Here is a 2,500-nt window from a genome sequence, read left to right on the forward strand (position 1 = left end):
ACGCTGTAGTATAGACCATATTCTGAAGCACCTCTGGCCACACCTCCACTACTTTCAAAAGGCACTAGTTGAAGTTACACGGATTTTGAAAGGTGTTTTTGTGGTTCTAGTGACAGATTGACAAGATTTCTACATTACTAACAGCAGAAGCACTCTTGAGAATCCCGGTTGATCATTTCTGTGGCCTTTGAATATAGTCGTGGTGGGGAAAGCAGAGTTTCAGAATACGGCCCATAGTGTTACTGTCCCTCCACTGTCTCTCCATGCTGGGTGACCGTGCCGTGGCCTGGTCCCTGCAGCGGCTGTTCCTATAATCCTCGTCCTCGTCGTCCTTGTGTTGCTGCCGCCGGCCCCCCCACCACTCATGAGGTGACGACACTCAACGTCCCGAAGATGGATCGGGTGGTGCTCCCTCCGTGCCTTCTTCTGTTGCTGTTGCTCCTCAGACCCCTGGGTGAGTGTCCTCTGTGTGTGTGTTTGTATGTGTGTGTGTGCTCTCAAACACGTCCTCTCAGCCTTAGCCAAGCATTGTCCGCCTTCCATAATCTACTTGACCTGTGGCTCCTCTCCTCTTCACTTAGCCAAACACCTGTCCATTTTCATCCTCACGTCCTCACTTTCCTTCACACCTGTCTGCCTTACTTATCCAAACACCTGTCCTTTCTTGCTGGCCTTCACACCTGTGGTATAATTTCCCTTTAATATCTTACCTAATTTATCTTAACACCTGCCATTTCTCACTTCGGCACTTTTCCTAAATTACCTGTCATAATTTCTGACCTAATTTACCTTAAAAGTAAAGTCCACCGAAGCTCAATGAATAGTATTTGGTTTGGCCTTAATATTGATTATACCTCACTTGTCTGTGTCTCCCTGTTTTGCCTGCTCTTGTTATCCTTGTTGTTCCTTCTGTTTTTCCTTTTGTTCATCTTGTTATTCTCTTCCTCGTGCTGTTGTTGTTGCTGTTGTTGTTGTTGTTGTTGTTGTTGTTTTTGTTGTTGTTTTTGTTTTTTTATCTTCTTCTTCTTCTTCTTCTTCTTCTTCTTCTTCTTCTTCTTCTTTGCCTGTCGCTTCTTACCTGGCTCTCTTTACCTGGCTCTCTTTACCTGTCTTTCTTTACCTGCCTCTCTTTACCTATCTCTTTTCACCCTCTCTCTCTTTTCGTGTCTCTTTTTACCTGTCTCTCTCTTTACCTGTCTCTCTCTTTACCTGTCTCTCTTTACCTGTCTCTCTTAATCTCTCTCTTTACTTGGTTTGCTTTGCCTGTCTCTTTATTTATGTCTCGTTACCTGCCTCCTTTTTATCTCTCTTTACCTGTCTCTCTGATTCTCTTTATCTCTCTCTCTTTACCTGGCTCGCTTTTTTTCTGCTTGTATAAACCTGTCACTCATAGCTTCCCCCTTCTTACCTGTCATTAACACCTGCCTCGCCTTCCCCAAACACCTGCTTTCGTGCGGATCTTCCTCTCACCTGACTGTCCCTCCTCACTCACTCCTCACTCATCACCTGTTCAGTCTCTCCCGCGCCCTCCCAAACACCTGTCTGCCCTCACACTGGCGACAAATTGTGTCTTTTTTTTTCTTTTCTTTTCTTTTTTTTTTTAAAGGTGCCGTTTCATTCTTCTTCAGGGAACTGTGTTGAAGAGGCGACGCGTAATTTCCTGGCGTCCTTCTTTTGTTTGCCGCTTTGCGTTTCTTCTTTGTTCAGTGAGAGGCGGCCAGGAGGAGAAGTGGCTCATCTCAAGCCATTGCATTGTTCTTTCCTAAAAGCTTTTTCATATATTGTTTTTATTTCATTTCTTTCTCATCTTCTCTTTTTTTTATCTATTTCTTCTCTTTTTCTCTCTCTTTTTTTGTGTTATTCTTTTACCGAGAACGGAAAATTGCTTAGTTTTTTTTTTTCGTGTGTGTTTGTTTTTAAAAATTTTTTTTATTTTCATTCTTTTTTTGTTTATATGATTTTTAACATGTACCTAATTCTCTCTCTCTCTCTCTCTCTCTGTCTCTCTCTCTCTCTCTCTCTCTCTTCGTCTCTCTCTCTCTCTCTCTCTCTCTCTCTCTCTCTCTCTCTCTCTCTCTCTCTCTCTCTCATATCTAACACTTCCGTCACACTTTACTAATAAATTCCAGGGATGAGCGGAGAGGTGAGGCAGGTTAATTAATTAGCTGTACCCGTATTCCTAAACAATTTGGGATTTTCAAGGTCACAGAGATGATTAGCCAGGTTCTCGTGGGTGTTTTCTTCACTAATGATAAGCCACCCTTGTTGAAATACCACTTCAATCATGATAAAACTCCCTTGAAAATCCTAGTAACTTCCACTGGGCTTTGTTGAAAATATACATTCCACTAGAATCATAGAAATACTTGAAATTGATAATACTTTCCAATATAGACTGTGAAAAAATGTGCACTCCTTCTCCAACTATCAACGGAATCACGAGGCCACCTTTGAAAACCCTAATAACTTACACTAAAGCCTGTTAATGACGGATGTACAT

At 42.2% G+C, this 2,500-nt stretch overlaps 1 protein-coding gene across 3 annotated transcripts in view; it reads left to right on the plus strand.

The window, feature by feature from the left end:
- LOC135107681 (glycine receptor subunit alpha-2-like) overlaps positions 1 to 2,500 on the plus strand; it is a 74,345-nt gene that overhangs the window by 27,637 nt on the left and 44,208 nt on the right. For all 3 annotated transcript variants that reach the window (XR_010271890.1, XR_010271891.1, XM_064017812.1), the window contains one exon: positions 1 to 454. This exon is cut by the window's left edge and continues 330 nt beyond it. Coding sequence is in view for 1 of the 3 variants with exons in the window: in XM_064017812.1 (XP_063873882.1) it covers positions 394 to 454 (61 nt within the window). In the remaining 2 variants the exon portion in view is untranslated. The remainder of the gene's footprint in view (positions 455 to 2,500) is intronic.

This window comes from Scylla paramamosain, chromosome 15, assembly GCF_035594125.1.
Source record: "Scylla paramamosain isolate STU-SP2022 chromosome 15, ASM3559412v1, whole genome shotgun sequence".
NCBI classification, from domain to species: domain Eukaryota; kingdom Metazoa; phylum Arthropoda; class Malacostraca; order Decapoda; family Portunidae; genus Scylla; species Scylla paramamosain.